This window comes from Camellia sinensis, chromosome 4 (genome assembly GCF_055761805.1).
Source record: "Camellia sinensis isolate YWXY chromosome 4, ASM5576180v1, whole genome shotgun sequence".
In the NCBI taxonomy this organism is placed as follows: domain Eukaryota; kingdom Viridiplantae; phylum Streptophyta; class Magnoliopsida; order Ericales; family Theaceae; genus Camellia; species Camellia sinensis.
The window spans coordinates 59,276,198-59,295,111 of NC_138964.1; the positions used below are offsets into that span (position 1 = coordinate 59,276,198).

Below are 18,914 nucleotides of genomic sequence, written 5' to 3' on the forward strand. Positions count from 1 at the left end.
TGTTAACTTCAACAAGTTCCTCCACAGGTTCTCCTCTGACCAGCTTATCCTCGTCTCGGACGTCAAGCCCTTCAATGATCATGGCCTCTTTCAGCTTGACTTCTTTGAGTGAGGCGACATAACACTCCCTGGCCACGGTCTGTTCTCCTTTGACAGTTCCGACGCCGAGATCGGTAGGAAACTTGATGGCAAGGTGATAGGTGGATGTGATGGCTTGGAAGGCGTTTAGGGCTGTGCGGCCAAGGATGATGTTGTAAGCAGAGGGGCAGTCGACCACAATGAAGGTGAGCAACTTAGTGGTCTGTCTCGGGTATTCGCCAATGGTTATAGGTAGATCGATGGAGCCGATGGAGGTCACACGGTCGCCGGTGAAACCGACCAGAGGGGTTTGGAGAGGAAACAAGCTTTTTTCCCCAATCTTAAGCTGGCGGAAGCAATTGAGGAAGATGATGTCTGAAGAGCTGCCATTGTCTATGAGAACTCGTCTGACCTTATAGTTGGAGAGGATGGCGGAAATGACAAGGGGGTCATCATGTGGGTAACGGACTCCTGCACAGTCGGTGTCCGTAAAGGTGATGGATTCGATCCACTGTTTTGACTGTTTGGAAGGTCGGTCCACCGTCGCCACTGCTTTGTCTGAGCCCTGCCTTATTTTTCTAAGCTCTGCCTTTTGAGCCGAGCGGGATGGTCCCCCGCAAGCAAGGCCGCCTGAAATGACTCTGATTTCTCTGACTGGTGGAGGGGGATTACCTGGAGGTCGAGGCTGTGGCGGTGGGTGATCATGGCCTTGGTTAGGTGGGGCTTGGTTCCGGGGTGGTATATGCCGGCGATTGTTCCTGGGAAGGTCGGTTCTTTGCCTCTGCTGAGGGCGGGTGTCTGTGAATCGGCTGAGGCGGCCCTGACGTATGAAGGTCTCGATCTGATCTTTGAGGTTAATACACTCGTCGGTGGTATGGCCATGGTCTTAGTGGAAACGGCAGTATTTGGATTGATCTTTCCGATTGGAAGGGTTTCGTGAAGGCAGGGGCCACTTGAGGGGGTAGTCCCGCTGGATCTGATTGAGGACGTGTTCCATGGGAGAGTTGAGTGGTGTATACCGCTCGAACCGATCGGACGGTCGGGTCGGAGCCGACTGGTCGGCTCGGTGGGGTCGGTAATTATAGTGGGGTGTTTGGCTATTATACTGGGCAGTCCTGGGTTCTGAGTCTTTCCTCTTGTCTCTGGGGGTCGGATTTTTAGTGATTGGCTCCTGCCGAGCGGCCAGGGAATCTTCAGCATTCATGTACTTCTAGGCTTTGGATAGTAGGGCTGCCATGGTGGTTGGAGGGTTTTTGGAGAAGGAGAAAAGAAAATCAGACGACCGTAGGCCGGCCATGAAAGCTGTGAGGATGACCTTGTCGTCGTTCTCCGCTACTTGAAGGGCTTCGGTGTTGAAGCGGGTGACGAAGCTGTGGAGCGACTCCCCCTCGGTTTGACGAATGTTAAGGAGTTGGGTGGCTGGGCGTCTCTGACGCTGGGCTCCGATAAAATGGCTCAGGAAAGAGTCACTGAGGTGTTGAAAGGTGGAGACGAAGTTCGCCGGTAACTGCCTAAACCACAACCGAGCTGATCCCTTCAGTGTCACGGGGAGAGCTCGGCACATGATCTCGTTAGGGAAAGCATGGAGGATCATGAGGGTGCAGTAGGTTTCCAGATGGTCGACTGGGTCCGTCGTGCCATCGAAAGAGTCAATGGTGGGCATTTTGAACTTGGCGGGCAATGGTTTGTCTTGGATGGAGGTAACAAAAGGCGAGTTGGCGGTGACTGAGGGCTTGTGCTGAATGTTCTGTATGACCCCTTGTAGTTAGAGCTTCATAGCTCGGAGTTTAGCGTCCCAGAGGGGAATGTTGTGGCCATGGTCGGTCAATGGAGGCTGGACGCTGCTGGCTTCCCCCACAGGGGCTAGTGCCACGACTGACGGGCGTGGGGGTGGAGGTGGTAGGCTCATATGTGGAGGAGGAGGAGGTTGTAAACCTTCTGGGTTGAGCGGAGGGGGTTATGGAGCAGTGTGGACCGGGGTTCTTTCTTGGTTGGGTGGAATATCTAGAGGTGGAGCGGGGAGGTTTCTTTGGAGTAAAGCACTGATCAGGGCCTGGTTTTGCTCCGCCATGCGGTTAATGCTATTGGTAAGTTCGATGATGTACTGTGGTGGGTTGTTTGGATGGGGAGGGTCTGTTTGATGATCGGCGGTATTATGGTGAGAAGCCATGGATCTAGTCGTGACCATACACCTGGACGGGTGAGAGGAAAAGGTAACGGGGAGAAAGGGGGGCTCCAGCGATAGTGAACACAACTAGCGCACAAACAAACCACAAGTTCCCACAGACGGCGCCAACTGATGATGTAGTTCGTCCTGGGTGGATGGGTCGGGCTGGTCCAAGCTCTTGAAGTTCCGATCCAGGCGGATGATTCCACCAGATGACCTGCAAGCAAGTCCAAAGGGGAACGGGGTAGTCCCCTAGTGAACCCTCCGGCGAGCAAATCAGTAGAGAAAGAAGGAAATATAGAGAGAGAGAGAGAGATAGAAAAGCTTAACCCTCCTCTTGTCTTCGATTCTTGCTTATATCCTTTGGTAATCATTTCACTGTCCCTTGCGACGTGCCCCCTTCCGCCGAAAGCCTGTGCCGTAGCTTACCTTGTTCAGGGTGAAGGGGCCCTGTTCCGACGGGGAGGTGTTGTCGTAATAAATGCTGTGATGGGCTGCATTAATGGTGATGTGTTGTGGCAATAACTCTGCAGATTTTTGTCTACTGATGTGGCCTGTGTTTCACCTGCCATGTGCCCGAATGTCATTGGCCCTCCATGCCCAGATGGCCTCCAGCTGTCCTGGGCTTTGCCAGTCGGGTTATGCTATGAGTCCCCAGCGATGAGTTTGGGGTTATTTGCTGTGGGCTGTAAGCCTTATAAGCCTATCCATGTCAATGTTTATTCTCTTTCAAAAAGTCAAATTCTCCACCTCAAATCCCACTTTTGGTGATTGAATGAAAATACTCCCATTTGCCCATTATCTTTAGTTGGTCTTTCTTTTCTTCTTTGCTTTATAGCTTTGAACATTTATAAGAATCTAACAATTTTTCATATTTTCTATATTTTCTATTTATTTTGGATCATACCTTCACTGTATCTTCTTAATTTAAATTTTAGATTTATGGAAAAAAAAAAACAAATAAACAATGTAAAAAAGTGAGCACGCAATTATTTTAGGTTAAATTATATATATATATATATATTTATTTATCCCTATAGCTCAATTCATATTTCATTTTGATTATTATTGTTTCATTTTAAATAATATTAGTCATAGATTTTAAATTCAATTTTAATTTGATGATTTTGTTTAAATTACCATCAATTTTATCTACGTTTACACTAGGTGTTTGGGATGGGCTAAAATAACTCATCCTAGACTAAAATAGTTAATAAAACAAAATATTCCATCATATCTCTCTATTTTTTTACACATCTTTTTCGTAAAAAGTCATATAATCAACTAAAATAACATATTCCCAAACGGAGCATTATGATTAATACAAGTTTAAAAATCTTGTAACTTACCATTCAATTTAAATAAACAGATCAAATTAAGAGTTCATTTAGAATGTGGGTTGACTTTTTGACTTTTTTATCCTAAGACTAAAAAGTTTCGTTTATGATGAACTTTTTGATTTTTTTGCCTTTTGTAAGAAAAAAATAAAATGATTATGATTTAGATGTGATATTTTATCTTATTAATTTTTTAGTTAATTTTGTCTTTTTGTGGCTATTTTAACCCCATAGCCTTTTCCTAAACGAGTGCTAAGGCTTTGTTTGGCAAAAAAGTTGGGGATAAATTAGCTACTAACAAAATAGGTTAAAACGACAAGACAAAACGTCATATCCAAATTATAATCATTTCACTTCTTATCTCATAAAAATCAAAAAAAATAAACCTAAACAAACTTGTTAATCCCAAATTAAAATAATCAAAAAAATTTAAAAATTAATTAAAAAAGTCAATTGCCAAACCACAACTAAAACTATATATAAAGCAAATCAAAATATCAAAATACTAATAAGGATTAGAGTCAAATTAGAGAATAAAAAATATAACTTATCTATTATTTTATTAACTTATCTATTATTTTATTTGATGTTAAATTGAAATGACGTGGCATAAAAAGGCAATTGAATTGGCATCACACATAGCGTCACAGCTAAGCCGTTGAAACGTTGAACAAATATTCCAATCGCACGATATAAAATCTGAACCGTACCGTTAAATACAACTGCTCTACGCTATCTTTCCCATTCGACTCTGATCGAACCGTTTGATCCCTCTCTTCGTCTCCAGTGCAGAGTTTATTAGAGAGAGAGAGAGAGAGATGAAGATCACGGGGCTGTTGGTGTTGAAATGCACTCCGGAGGGAACCGATCCGGTGATTCTTGCGAACGCCACGGATGTGAGCCATTTCGGGTACTTCCAGAGATCGAGCGTGAGGGAGTTCATCGTCTTCGTCGGTCGGACCGTCGCTAAACGAACCCCACCTAGCCAACGCCAATCGGTCCAACACGAAGGTTCGATTTCTCAATACTTGTTATTGGAATTAGGGTTTTGGATTTCTCAATTGTTGTGTTTAGATTGTTTTTGTTTTACCGACTGATCAGTTTTTTTTTTTTTTTTTTTAAATGTTTGGCGGAATTGGGAATTAGGGTTTGGATTTCGAAGTTTGATCCAATTTTGGGCAATTCGGTTTGTCAAGAATTTAGGCGTGAATTCTGTACTATTTTGGTGAAGAAATCGATGGTGTTGTGGTTTTGTAATTTTGGTGATTTAGATTTGGATATTTGAAGCTTGATCTGAGTTTGGGCAGTAGTGTTGTTAGGAAATTATGCTGGGAATTCATGAAATTCAGTAGTACCTTTTTTTTATGGAGAAATGGTATGAAGTACTGGTTTTGTATTTGAGTTTGCTGAGATGCTTGTTTGGTTTGAGTTTTCTGAATTAAATTTTTTGAATACTGATTTCTGTATTCTTTGGTTTTGTTTTTAGCGAATATTTTTTAAATTTTAAATATTTTTTTTACTTTTTTTTAGATGCACCTTAGTTAGATGTATCTAAAAGTAAAAAATTTGTGAAAAAATATTTTAAAAAATTAATAAATACATAAAAATATAAAAAAAATGTACTGAATTCTTTTCTTTTTTTTATATTTTTGGTATTTAGTAAATTTTTAAAAGATTTTTTTTTACAATTTTTTTACTTTTTAGGTGTATTTATGCTAGATGTGTCTAAAAAGTAAAAAAATTGCTTAAAATATTAAAAAAATTCAGTAAAAATAAAAAAACACGGAAAATAAGAAAGTAAAATTTTCTAAAAAATGAAAACAAGCAAGCTGACTTAGTGAATGGGGGTTTGGATTTGGAAGCTTGATCTGACTTTGCACTATTCTTTTGTTAGGAAATTAGGCTGTAAATCATAAAATTCAGCATTATTTGGGTGAAGAAGTTTTGGAACTTTTGCTTTCTTAAAGAAGCTTGAACTGATATTGAATTGGGAGTCTAATTTGAAGTAGTGGACTTTGGAAAAAAACTAGGAAGAGTTGAAGCATCTGGATGTTGTGTTGTTTTGGTATTAATTTTTCTTAACAATAGTTTTAATTGCTAGGAATTTGGTTTTATTTATTTATTTTTTAAAATAAATATGAAATTTCCCAATAATGAAAATTGATTAGAGCACTAGATCACCTTTATTTTATGGTTAGTGATTTGTGGATAAACTTTTGTCTTAAAGTGTGATATATATTGATTTTTTTACACAAATGAGAAATATATATATATATATATATATTTTGGTTCATTATTGTGTTAAAGTTTGGATCCTTCAAGGCCAGCATTGCCTTGTTTCTCAAAAGCAGATTAAGTAAAATTCATTCTGAGTTTTGCTCTACTAGTGGAATTTTTTTTTTTTTTTTGGTTTATGTCAAGATGCACTTTGAGTTGGCTAAATTAGAATTCTTTTGTTTTCTGCTTCACAGAATACAAAGTACATTCATACAATAGGAATGGCCTTTGTGTGGTGGGTTTCATGGATGATCACTACCCAGTCCGTAGTGCATTTTCTCTGCTTAACAAGGTAATCTCACTTTTGTTGCTTTATTTGCACGTGTATAATTTGATTTGAAATAATTTGGTTCCTTACCTGCTGGGCACCATAAAGTGTATAATTCTTGTACTATTTGAAGTGGATTATTAATCTGTCATCACTATACAAATTTATTTATGCTGCTAAGAAATGGTTCCTAGAAATGAACAGGCGCATTCAAAGAATAGTTCAATAATCATTTTATGTTGTTTTATTCAAATGTTATTATATCATCAAAAACATGTTTGTATTCTTTTAATTGAGGTCTAAGAAACACGGACACGAACACGAGACACAGTGATTTCAAAAAAATGGGGACATGGTGGGGACATAGCATTAAAATATTTTTTCATATATTTTTATTTGCTATTTAGATTAATATTATATCCGCAAACAATCAAAATTAACAAAAATTGACACTAATTCAATATTAAAAACAAAATCACTTTTAAATTAACACTTATCATTTATATCTTATTTATGGATGATCTATTAAGTATTTAAATCTCAGCAAAAAGAAATAAACATTCAACATCCATTAAAAGCACTAAAGAAAGGGGGGAAAAACTAGTTGGTGTGTCCCATCCCAAGTGTCCGTGAAAAATAAATAAATAAATAAAGAGACATGCCATGTGGGTTGTCCCATACGTGTTCCCATGTTCGACACGACTATGGCACTTATTTTGAAGTGTCGTTGCTTCATAAACCAAGGTAAATCGTTGTACAGAAAGCAGGTAAATCGTTGTATAGAAAGCTGCTTACTTGTTGGAGAACAGCGGGTGCTCAAGCTCAACTAAAATCTTTATGTAGAAATGCTAGTAATCATTATACCTTCAGATTCTGTGCTCCTGTGCTAATATGATTTAAAATTCAATTTTCCAATTCAAAGAAATACTATTACATACTTGGAGAGACATTGATTTCGTAAACGTTTACTACATATGTAGTTGTGACAAGAAATTTATTTTTAAATCATAAATTGTTGTTGTATGTTCAATTTTATGTAATTATTGTAGTGAGATCTCTGTAAGTAGCGGTTCATTCATTCATTCACACGATTAATAAAGATAAACGATGAAAAATAAGAAGAAACCATAAGATAGAAAATTTTCCACACACTGATTTCATATGATGTCGTTTATATCTTAGCATCTGTTATTGACATCAATGAATGAGATGTTAAATGATAGGCCTGCAAGATTTAATTATGTATGCACTTACATTTATTCTTGGGAAGGATCAATGTTACCAGAAAACACTAACACCCTAGTAATTTACATTTTGGAACACATGTTTCAAAATATGGTACACTTTCGTTCTAAAAAAATGAATTTAGCAATGTTTTTCATTAAAAGTTCTCTTTCAATAGGGAAAAATTTAAATACAATCAACTAAAATCTAGATGAAGTGGCGTTTTAGATTGACAAAATGTAAAATAATGGGTCATAGAATTATGTTATTGAATGATTACACTAACATATTGGATGCCAAAAATCAAGAATTTATCTCTATTGCACCACATTTCCGCGTTCCCATTGTTGTTCCTTGTACTAGAACAATTTGCATTCTAGGTAACATAGGGAAGGATTGATGACTTTAAATTTTTACTCATTCACTCTTTCAATAAATGGTTGCCTGAAGTTTATTTAGATACTATGTTTCTGTTGGATTTTGTGTACATGGTATGCAAATGTGAACATGTGCAGATGTTTTTATAATTCAGATTACAAGAATATGTATGCTGTTGATCCCAAATGTAATTTTCAGGCTGTTACCGTTTTCTTCTTGGAAAAAGTAAGTAGTTTGATTATAAACACAGTATGCATGCCTCCATTGGAGAAGTTGCAGATTGATGACTGCTAAAAGACTGAATATGTTGATAAGCATTGAAATGGGGACATATGGAAAATTTGTGTCTTGTTAGTCTATTGTTATTTTAACCATCTTCAGTAATAATTATTTGCTTCATTTGTCTTGCTTAAGGTTCTTTTTACTTCAATATGTCGCTTGCACGGCAGTTGATGTTCAGAAAGTGGAAGAAAGTTATTGGTCATGGCTATTACATTTACTTATACTATACCAACCCCTACTCAAGCAATTGGTAGAACTTAGTGGTTCAATTGTTTTACCAATTGGGTTTGGTTGGGGCTTCAAGTTGTGTTGGGTTACAAGACCAATTTATCCCTTTGTTCCTTTGTGTTCGTTCTAGTGTTCTAAAAACAATGGTCGTTATATAACAGTTTCAGTAGGCTATGGCCCTCTACAGGCTGATATACCTACACTGAAGTTCACAGACATATGTCTTTGTAGAGCTGTAGTGACTGCTATTACAGTATATCATAATGCTTTTACCAGCTTATTATGGTGCCATAATGGTAGATTGACAGTAGGAATTTTGAAAGCCATATATATATATACATATTTTATGGCTATATTTTGCTCCAAACCTTTCAAACTCCCCTTTTAACTTTGATCTAAATTTCTAAATTACTAATCTATAAGATTTGTGGGTAGATTTTTTTTTTTTTTTGATAAATAATAACTTTATTAAGAAAGCATCAAGAAGATGCATCAAAACCAAGACAACAAAAAGAAGAAAACCAAACTCGCCTAACCAATTACATTATCCAAGAAATCTAAAAAAGAAAATATATCCGGATCCACTTTACATTCTAACCAACTATACAAAGTAATCAAGAAACGATCCTCCAACCACAACACCGAACATTGAAACCCTTGAAAGATTCTCCTATTGCGTTCCAGCCAGACCAACCACATTAAACAAAAAGGCACCAACGACCACACCCGTCGCCGAGATCTCCCAACTCGGGCCCCCCTCCAACTCCACAAGATGTTGACAACCCCTTTTGGCTGCACATTAAACAACATTACGTCGTCAAATGTCTAATCATTGGCCTATTATGCTTGGTAGTGGTGGGTTTCGTAGTAGGCCGATGCCTTTCCGTTTTGAAAATATGTGGTTGCAGTCAGAGGGGTTTGTAGAGATGGTTCAAAGATGGTGGAGTAGTTATTTGGTTCGTGGTTCTCGTAGTTGCATGTTGGCTTAGAAATTAAAACTTGTTAAACCATCTCTACAAACCTCTCTGATTGCAACCACATATTTTCAAAACGGAAAGGTGTCGGCCCACTACGAAACCTACCACTATCAAGCATAATAGGCCAGTGATCAGACATTGGATGAGGTAATGTTGTTTAATGTGTAGTCAAAAGGGGTTGTCGACATGTTGTGGAGTTGGAGGGGGGCCCGAGTTGGGAGATCTCGGTGACGGGTGTGGTCGTTGGTGCCTTTTTGTTTAATGCGGTTGGTTTGGCTGGAACGCAATAGGAGAATCTTTCAAGGACTTCAGCGTTTGGTGTTGTGGTTGGAGGATCGTTTCTTGGTTACTTTGTATAGTTGGTTAGAATGTAAAGTGGATCCGGATATATTTTCTTTTTTAGATTTCTTGGATGATGTAATTGGTTAGGCAAGTTTGGTTTTCTTCTTTTTGTTGTCTTGGTTTTTATGCATCTTCTTGATGCTTTCTTAATAAAGTTGTTATTTATCAAAAAAAAAAAAAATCTACCCACAAATCTTATAGATTAGTAATTTAGAAATTTAGATCAAAGTTAAAAAGGGAGTTTGAAAGGTTTGGAGCAAAATATGTATTGAATGATATTATAGAGTTGAATATATTCTATACAATACAATGCATATTATTTCCTCTCTTTCTCTACTATTCTAACATGGTATCAGAGTTAGGTTAAGAACCTAGTATTTTTGCTTCACCGGTGGGCGGCAGCCTCGCCTTGGCCACTCGCTGGACCTCAACCTATTCCACTGTCATATTTTCTTGTCAATATTGCTTCGTGGTGATCTCTTCTTTTATCCGTTGGTTTATTCCTACCCTAAATGTCTCTATCATATATATATATATATATATATATATATATTTTTTGTGCTTCTGCTCCACTCGCTGAGAGACAATTTATGGTCGTGTTGGACCATTGTCGGAATTGGCTGGAACTAATGCCAGGACAGTTTAAAAGGGTCATGCCGGACCGATGTAGGAGTTAACCGGAATCAATGTCGGGACAATTTGAAGGGGTCATGCCAGACTGATGTAGGAGCTAATCGGAATCAATGTCGGGACAGTTTAAAGGGGTTATGCTGGACCGATGTACCGATGTAGGAGCTAACCGGAATCAATGTCGGAACAGTTTAAAGGGGTGTTTTTCTACCATTTTAAGTCACCATGAACCTCATAGCTATCATGAATGAAGCTTGCACTAATCCTCTTTGGCAACAAGTAATGGCAGATGAGTTACAGGCTTTACATAAGACCCATACATGGGATATGGTTGCTCTTCCTTCTGGCAAAACTCCTATTGGTTGTAAATGGGTCTATAAAATCAAAACTCATTCTGATGGTACAATTGAACGTTACAAAGCCCGTCTAGTTGCTAAAGGCTTCGCTCAGGAATATGGTATTGATTATGAGGAGACCTTTGCTCCTGTTGCTCGTCTTACATCTGTTCGTAGTTTACTTGCTGTTGTTGCCTCACGTCAGTGGGGTTTATCTCAGATGGATGTCAAGAATGCATTTCTCAATGGTGACTTGACTGAAGAAGTTTACATGCAACCTCTTCCAGGCTATGAGCATCCTCTAGATACTGTTTGTCGCCTTCATCGTGCTCTCTATAGCCTCAAGCAGGCTCCTCGTGCTTGGTTTTCCAAGTTCAGTACTACCATTACTCAGTTTGGGTTCTCTTCAAGTTCCTATGATTCTGCTCTTTTTATTCGCAAGACGCCCCGTGGCATTACTCTTCTATTGCTTTATGTTGATGATATGATTATTACTGGTGATGATCTTGATGGCATTCATGAGCTGAAACATTTTCTCAGCTCTCATTTTGAGATGAAAGATCTGGGTTCTCTTAGTTATTTTCTTGGTCTTGAGATTTCTTCTGCTCCAAGTGGCACTTGTATCTCACTCAAGCCAAATATGCATCTGATCTCTTATCTCGTGCTGGTTTCACGAATAGTAAGACTGCTCCTACCCCGCTTGAGTACAATGCTCGTCTTACCTCTTTGGAGGGCACTCTCCTTTCTGATGCCACTCTATATCGACAATTAGTAAATAGTCTGGTCTATTTGTTTGTTACTCGGCTTGATATCTCTCATGCAGTTCACATTGTCAGTCAGTTTTTGGCTATTCCTAAATATATCTAGGAAATCAATACCTAATATATTTAGGAATACCACATATACATTAACATCCTCCCTCAACCTCAAGGAGGATAAACATCTTGAGTTTGGAGAGAGAAACTTTTTTTTTTTTTTTTTTGAATCTTAAAGAGTGAAAGGTTGGTGGATATACCCATTTTTAATATGCTTTTAGATTTCTCTGTAAGATTAGTTTGGATCTACTCGATTTAAGTTAGCTTTGTTGGTGGATGACTTATTTGGTACTCCCTCTATCCCATTTTGTTAGTTCTTCTTTCCATTTTAGGATGTCCCAAAATGTTAGTCCTATTTTGAATAGTCAGGTTAAAAAATATTTATTTTTCCACAATTACCCTTTTTAAATGGCTAGAAATATATCAAAAATTGAAAAGAGAAGGGCATTATTGGAATAAGGCTCTAAAATTTGAATTCAAATGCGATGATTACATGCACCCTAAAAAAAGTTAAAATTTTCAAAAGGGACTATCAAAATGGGACGGAGGGAGTATTACATTTGTTGGTGAAGGTTCGTTTATGCCTTTCAGTGAAGAAATGAAAAACAAAAATAGTGAATCATATTGAATTATGAATTGTAAGATTCACTTTTTTAATATCATATATAATTTTATGTATGCTTACACATATAAAAGTTCACACAGTGTTTAAAATGAAATAAGCATTGATATAACTAAATTGTATGAAGAAGAAGAAATGAAAGAGGTGGAAAAAGGGAAAGTACAAAGAAGAAGAAAATTGAATGAGACCCCAAAATGGTAATTTTGAGCATATCCTCCATAAGTATTTGTATAGAATTGTCTCTTACACTTGCTATCAATAAATGACTTTGAATTTCTGACTGGCTGAGTTACTGAATTCTACATAAGCCAAGTATCAAGATTGTTAAAATTAGTGCCTTGAAATCCAGCACATATAGTTTATTGAGAGGTTGATTCACTGGGTTGATGATTTTAGGTGCTAGATGAATACCAGAAGAATTTTGGTGATTCATGGAGAACTGTGCAAACAGATAGTACTCAACCGTGGCCCTATTTGAATGAAGCTCTCGCCAAATTTCAGGTATCTGCCAGTTTTCGTTTAAGTTGAGTTAGCAGCGGTCATATGACATCATATTTATGCTCCTATTCATGTTTTTATCATAAAACATTCTCTGTTCAATTTGTTGACTTATACCGAAGATGAACTGAAGCAATTACTTATTCTGTAAATAAATTTTCATTTTCTAAATATAACGTTTGAATTTGATCATAGTATGCACATAGATAAACGAAATAGTAATAATTTACTTGCTGTAACCTCTGTCTTTTGCTTTCAATTCTTCAGGACCCAGCTGAAGCTGACAAGTTGTTGAAAATACAGAGGGAATTGGATGAAACAAAAATTATTCTTGTGAGTGTTGCGTTATAACTGCATTAGCTTAACGATATTTACAAAATCTTGGTTCCTGTTCTTATTTATTTATTTGAGTTGATACACTAGTTTTATTGAGTAATTAGTTTCCGTTGAGAGTGGAATTAAGAAATTTGATAGCTGATGATGGCATCATGTATCCATATTTTTAAGATTTACTTCTGCTGTGGTGTTCATGGTAATGTTGTTTTAGATGTGCACCTTTTTGATGGGCAAACTTAAAATTGTGTTTGTCATATATCATATAAGGTCATTTGGTGTCATTCAATTAACCATTTATATGTAACACATTTCTTGATCTCTATTGTAATACAAATTCCTTTTTGCATTTGTCTTTATGTTGACTTATGGATCTTCCTTGGTGCAGCATAAGACCATTGATAGTGTACTTGCACGAGGTGAGAAGCTGGATAGTTTAGTTGAGAAGAGTTCAGATCTCAGTGCAGCCTCACAGGTAATTTTCATAATGTGTTCACAATCTCGTACTGCATGTATTCACAATCTCATAGCCACTGTGATGTGTTCACCTAAATATTCAGTCTTAAAATGTGTATGGAATGTATCTGGTTTATTTGAACTATTTTATTCTATATAAAAGGTCAAGGTATGAATTTTATAAGCCCAACTTGTAGAGTGCCACAACAATCTTGGCCTTTTAGGTGTATAATTATCAACAAAATTCACAATGTATGAGCAAGTGTTCCTTTGTTAGTGTATCTGTTAGCCTGTTTGAAGTGCTGTTACAGTTCAAAATTGGGTGATGGCATTTTTGTCCAACAGATTAAATGGTATGCGTCTGGCTGAATCAATTCCAACTCATAGGCTTATCTCGTATATATTAGTTTGATTTGTATAGATATCATTGTTCTAGCTGTGAAGTGGATTTTGAGTGGGACATGAGCAATTAAGCATTTATGTCATTGGTTTATATTTAGCAACTGAGTGTGCATAAAAGGCTTTTGAGGTTGTTGGTGGTTAAAGCTATCTAACATGAATATGACTGTTCATCTAACTTGAGTACTTCTATAAAATGCTTCTAGTGGAGGTGATAATTGAAGTAGTGTGCTTGCACGCATGGTGCTCTTTTACTATGGGGGCATTCTTGGGATATAGTAGTTTTTGGGAAAAAAATCAAATTACTATTGTGCTACAGTACTATTGTGATCATAGTATCTGGATATTTCTTATCAAGGAACAACATATACTTTTAACTCTTTATTTGTTTTTTTAGTAATTTTTTGGAGGTCCCCTTGGCCGACATTAATAATCGGTGCAAAATGGCTTGTTGAGTGGAGTTGAATTAGAGTCCCAGTCATATAAAATGTAGTAGCTTTATGTCTCTCATGGATTTCATGTTATAAATACATTCTGATAAGTGAAACAGAGCGGCAACTACTGTAATGAACACTTCCCACATGGTAAGATTTATATTAGAGTACTGTGTTTCAATCTGATCTGATCTCTGAGCCGTATCCTTTCCCTATTCAGTGGACTGGTCTCCTCCATGTAATGCAAACAGGATTCAAGTTCAACTTGATAGGATAATCCACACATTCTTTTGTCCAATGAGTGGAATACATCATTAAGAAAGGCTTGAGTTTACATTTGTCTTCCCTATGTACCTAAAGTTGGATCAAATCAATTGTTATTCTTCTTATCTTCATTCCCATTTTAGGGTGCATAAAATAACCGTTATATCATAAATTACATTCTTGATTTTATTGTTTACCAATAATACTTGACTTCAGGGACGACAGTCAGGATGGGCCGGTGCCAAGATAAACGGATCCATTCTGAAAATTTGAGACATCTATAGTTGTCAACCATAATCATGTCCAACCTAAAAAGCTTGCAAAAAGGCATCTAGCGTTGACCACTCTACATGAATCTGCTCATCTATCAACTAATTGTTGTTTGGTAGAAAGATTTTTCTTTCTTTCTTTCTTTTTTTTTTTTTTTTTTTTGGTTCTTTAGGATGAAAAAGAAATAACTAAAGGAATTTGGACAATTTTGATAGTGAGATTAATGATAGTGATTCAGTTTTGCATGTTTTGGAAATAAAAGATCATGGACCAAATCTAGTGATGGTTATTCAATTTATTAAGATAAAATTTGTGATGGGCGATTTATTGTACTTGGCTTCTAAATTATAGATCTCATTTTAGATGCATCTCTTTTGTATTTGTTATAATAACTACCATGGAATATTTTTATTTATACTAATACAGGTACTTGATGTTGGTTTGTTTTTAATAGATGTTCTACAAACAAGCGAAGAAAACCAATCAATGCTGTACAATATTGTAAGCTTCTGAAGTGAGAAGGTGATCTTATCATGGCATTTACTTGTTTCTGGTGTTAAAATATGATGGATGACAAAATGTTGATTGTTGTTTTTATCTTTTACGATTGTTTGCTTGGCTGAATTCTATGGATTTCTCTCTCTTGTATCTTGGTTTCCAGATTGAAAAGGAAAAAAAAAAAAAAAAAAAAAATTGGAAGTGAATTGATTGACATTTGCAATGCCTTTCATAATTCATATCCTAATATTAGTGCATGTTTATGGTCCTTGAGTTCAGTACTATCTTCTTGTGTTACACGGATCATTCTTTTTTCCTTGTACAGATTTGAAATGGTAATATCAATTGGAATGATTCAATCATAGTACCATCATGTTTTCTTGTATTTGGAATTATATTGTTCTCTTGTGTTTTGGTTTGTTAAAAATTTGTTTGAAATTGATTCATTATGTAAAAGATATAAACAAGTGTCTAGTTTGTATGCATGATAACAATCATGATAACAATATTGTACGATCCTAAAAGATACTATCATGATAGTTAAAATATGATGGATGACAAAATGTTGATTGTTGATTGTTGTTTTGACCTAGATTTGAATTTGGTTTGGTTAAATTTTGAGAGGTGAACAAGTGTCTAGTTTGTGTGCATTTGAAAAACATAAACTACAGACTAATTGACTTGGCTTGTTACAACCCTAGCTTTATTTGTACCATCTTAATCCATTATCTCTCTTAAGTTCTGTTCCTGTTTGATATGATATGATTATCACAGTAAGTTAACTTGCCCTGATGACTGTAAAGGGTACATCTATCTGTAAAATAATCATTCACAGAATGGTTCATATACACGAGATAAACAGGACAAGACTTACATATGGGCTCTACTTTCTGTCTCTATAAAACTAAGGGTTGGTTTGGGATGATTAAATAAGTGTATTTTTTGACTTTTTATAAAATATGGATTAGGTTTGAAGTGATGTGGTAGAGAAGTGATGTGACTTAAATAGGATAATGATTTTTTGACTTTTTTAAATTATGACAAACAAGACTTAACTATTCTCTAATGGTTTCTGTGCATATAGCCATTGTTGGTATGTAAAACCCAAAGTCCCCAGGGTAAAATTTATTGCATTTTCCAACCCCTTCAAAATTATTTGATCTTATTTGATTGAGTTCGATTTTGTTCAGAGACATGACAAATGTTGAGCAAATCACCTATTTAGTGGTGGATTCTTTTGTTTTAAATGGGATTATTACACTTTTAAGTGGAGTTCATTACACTACTTCAATCAAAAGAAAATAGGATTGGACTTGCCTCACCTTGGACAGGAGGGTGTTCTTTGGGCTTATATAGAGCTCATCAGAAATTTTGTTTCGATGATTTGAAAAGTTTATGTTGTAGGATCCTTCATGTATATTGTCCATGAAAAAAGTTATATCAATTTGATAATTGTAGCTTATTCATTTAATTGTGTTTGTGTCTGAAAAAATAAATAACAATAGTTTTTTAAAAAATAGACTATCTAATTCTTTTTTTTATTTTTATTTTTATAGACGATGCAATAAAATAAAATTTTACAATTATTGAATTAATCTTTTTTTTATTTATGGACAATATATATGAGTAAAGGGTCTTACAAATTGAATGGTTTGGATAATCGAAATGGGTTCATCTCTAGAAAATATATTTTGTTGGGGCGGATTACACTAATAGTCCATATAGTTTGGGACTCGTGTCATTTAGATCCTAGACTTTTTAATTGTAACACATTTGATTCTGTATTTTAAATCTTGTTCTAAATAAAAATAATTGAAGATACAATTACTTAATTTCAAGGGCAAAATCGTTAATTTGATAAAATATAAACTAATTTGACAAAAATAAATATCAAAAAATATTTTTAAATTTTTAAAAATTATTTGTACCCACCAAAGATAAAATTATGAAAATTTGATAAATCTTTTAGACATTTATTTATTTATTTATTTATTTTACCAAATTAATTATTATTATGTGTTTGGATGATGGTCATATAATAGGTAGTTGTTAAGATTTTAATGTGTAATCAATATATTTAATATAGGAAATGTTTTTAGTTTTGGATTTTTTGATTTAATGGATTGATTTAATAATGATATCAAAGTTGTTGATATATTTAACTTTTGAAAAAATAGAAACTAATTTAATGAAAATAAAAACAACCACCCATATTATCATCCAACCACATAATAAAAATTAATTAGGTAAAAATAAATAAATAAATAAATAAATGTCTAAAAGATTTATCAAATTTACATAATTTTATCTTTAGTAGGTAAAATAATTTTTAAAAATTCAAAAAAAAAATTGACATTTATTTTTGTCAAATTAGTTTACATTTTATCAAATTGACGATTTTGTTGTTAAAATTAAATAATTGTCCTTATTTAAAACAAGATTTAAAATTCATGATTAAATGTATTACAATTAAAAAATTAAGAATTAAAGTGACACAAATCCTAAAGTGCAGGGACCATTACTGTAATCCGCCTTGTTTGTTTACTCCACCTGTCAATTGTGTGAACAAAATAATTTTCTTTCATTGCATTCACCTCAAAAGGAAGGGAGACATATTGGGGAATCGAGGGGGTGTCATTTAATATTAGATACGTGGTGTATTCCTATTGATATTGGATACATGGTGTGCACTTAATCAATGGCACAGTGGTAAACTTTAGGGTTGACTTTTATTATTATGTTACATTTTTTCTATTTGTTTACATATTTTTAATTCAATCTCAGCATTAATTTTTTTAAAAATATATAACCAAATTTAAGGGTGATTTAAGATTTAAAATTAAGCTAACTTAACTTACTAACTCACACATCTCTTGCCAGGTTTGAATAAAAAAACCAACTTTGAATAGGTGCCACAGTGCCAGTTACATCAGATAATGAGAACATATTTGAACAAGGGTGTACTAGAAAACAATGAGCATAAAATAAACAGTCAACATGATAAGGGGACCATTATGAGTTTCTATAGTTAAGGTCCACATACTAGAATTTAAGACCCCACTTGTCCTCCTTAGACCCCAAGTTTCTAAAAACATTATTCATTTCAAAATCTCACACTCAAAATTCAAAAAGCTTCACCACAAAGGAAGCTAAAAAATCTAAAATTTCAATGCACATGCTTCAAAACTTTCGTTCACAAGTTTTTAAAATGAGTTTTGAATTATATTTCGAAAGATAAGTTATTGAAAAAAGTTTTAAAAATTAAATATTATTTGGTTGTGAGTTTTTAAAATAGTTTTTGAATGATTTGTAATTTTTTTTTCAGTTGAATAGATGAAAGTGGGAAAAAAAATTTGATTAATTGATGCGTAGAATGTGAAAGAATGAGAGAGGAGAGAAAAAAAAAAATTGATTGATTTATTAATAATAAAAAAAAAAAAAGAGAAAGAGAGGGGAAAAGGAAAATTGAGTTTTGAGTTGTATTTTAAAAATTTGTTGACCAAACATACTTTTTATTTTTTCATCCAAATCATATTTTAAAAACTAAACCAAACATTACCCTAATCTCTTTACAAAATTATTGAGAAAATTACAAATTGAACTCTAAAAGTGATCTCCAAATCATATTTTAAAAACTAAACCAAACATTACCCTAATCTCTTTACAAAATTATTGAGAAAATTACAAATTGAACTCTAAAATTTGATCACTGTAATAAATCTTGACTTTTTGGTTTAGTTGTTTGATTATGGAGAATTGATAGAGGGATTTAATCCAGTGTCATCAGGCGGATTATAACATT

The 18,914-nt window shown here is 34.9% G+C and overlaps 1 protein-coding gene across 1 annotated transcript; it reads left to right on the forward strand.

Moving 5' to 3' along the window:
* Nucleotides 1-4,089: 4,089 nt before the first annotated feature.
* Nucleotides 4,090-15,328, forward strand: YKT61 (SNARE-like superfamily protein). Its single transcript, XM_082924991.1, has 6 exons — nucleotides 4,090-4,593; nucleotides 6,054-6,151; nucleotides 12,357-12,461; nucleotides 12,726-12,791; nucleotides 13,180-13,266; nucleotides 15,069-15,328. The coding sequence occupies exons 1-6, from the start codon at nucleotides 4,401-4,403 to the stop codon at nucleotides 15,117-15,119; spliced, it is 600 nt and encodes a 199-aa protein (XP_082781117.1). The 5' UTR covers nucleotides 4,090-4,400; the 3' UTR covers nucleotides 15,120-15,328.
* Nucleotides 15,329-18,914: the final 3,586 nt, after the last annotated feature.

Excerpts from the sequence above, each read along its gene's own strand:
- YKT61 (XM_082924991.1), top strand. The coding sequence starts at position 4,401 with ATGAAGATCACGGGGCTGTTGGTGTTGAAATGCACTCCGGAGGGAACC. Across the intron at positions 4,594-6,053 it reads CCAATCGGTCCAACACGAAG|AATACAAAGTACATTCATAC; the intron begins GTTCGATTTCTC and ends TCTGCTTCACAG. Across the intron at positions 6,152-12,356 it reads CATTTTCTCTGCTTAACAAG|GTGCTAGATGAATACCAGAA; the intron begins GTAATCTCACTT and ends TGATGATTTTAG.